Source organism: Solanum verrucosum, unplaced genomic scaffold, assembly GCF_900185275.1.
Source record: "Solanum verrucosum unplaced genomic scaffold, falcon-dt-bn FXZP01000234.1, whole genome shotgun sequence".
Classification (NCBI taxonomy): domain Eukaryota; kingdom Viridiplantae; phylum Streptophyta; class Magnoliopsida; order Solanales; family Solanaceae; genus Solanum; species Solanum verrucosum.
In genome coordinates, this window is record NW_026020440.1 from 1778090 (window position 1) to 1779264 (window position 1175).

The 1175-nt window shown below is 35.1% G+C and overlaps 1 protein-coding gene across 1 annotated transcript; it reads left to right on the forward strand.

Moving 5' to 3' along the window:
- Positions 1-639, forward strand: LOC125808255 (RING-H2 finger protein ATL2-like). The gene has a single exon (XM_049487972.1). The coding sequence runs from the start codon at positions 1-3 to the stop codon at positions 637-639; it is 639 nt and encodes a 212-aa protein (XP_049343929.1).
- The last annotated feature ends 536 nt before the right edge of the window (positions 640-1175 follow it).

The window sequence follows — 1175 nt, forward strand, 5'->3', positions numbered from 1 at the left end:
ATGGACGACGATGAGTACTCGTCATCTTCTACTGCTCTTGTATCTTGTTGCGATGATAATACTCCGCACTACGCATTCAGCGGTAAGCTCATGCTTACCTCTGTTCTCCTTTTCTTTTTCGTCTGTTTTCTCATTGTCTTCTTCCACCTTTACGCTAACCGATTCCTCCTCCGCCGTTCCCGCCACCACCACGACCGCCGCCGTCGCTACCGCCACCAGATTCCGGCTTCACCAATTGCAGCTTCTTCTTCTTCTCGAGGGCTTGACCCTTCGCTGTTAAAATCACTCCCTGTTTTCGTTTACGATGCGGAATTTTACAATCCTCCAATCGAATGCCCTGTGTGCTTGGCGGAATTTGAAAATGGAGAAACGGGTCGGGTTTTGCCCAAATGTAATCATTGTTTTCACTGTGAGTGTATTGATATGTGGTTTCAGTCTCATTGTAACTGCCCGATTTGCAGAGCCCCAATTACGCCATTGGTGAAACCGATTAAAGTAACGGAAAGTGAATTAGATGGAGAAGATGAAGTTGTAATAATGGTGGATGAATCTGTGATCGAAGAAGTACAGAACTGTGAATCGTCGCAGTTTGACGATGGAAAAAAATCTATGGGGATGGTTGTTATTGCTGCGAGTTGATTACTTATATGGTCACTCAACTAATGAAAATTGGACATGAAAATCGTTCTAATTTCCTTTTTGTTGATGGTGTTTTTATTGCATTCCAATTCCATTGTTAAAATATCACCTCAATATATAGTTATGTGACTTTAGTGTATAATTTTTATTAATTGAGTGATTGTTTGAACAATTATTTAATACTCTTTGATGCTATTTACAATTGAAGATCAAAAGGTAACACGAAATACTTCTTCTATCCAATAATATTTGTTTATTATTGACTTTATATGCTTATTAAGAAATTATAAATAAAAATAGAATGATAATTTTATTATATCACCCTTTGAGTATAATAAATACAATAATGAAATAACTAAAAATAATGATAAGGGTAAATTAGAAACTAAATGTAAAATTATACATTGATTTCATAAAGTAGATAAGTATTTTTTTAAAATTTCAAAATAATATAATAGACAACTATTATTGGACGGAGTGAGTAATAAGATCCAAACCAAAAGGAGAACAAGTTGGCATAAAAATATGTTATTTTC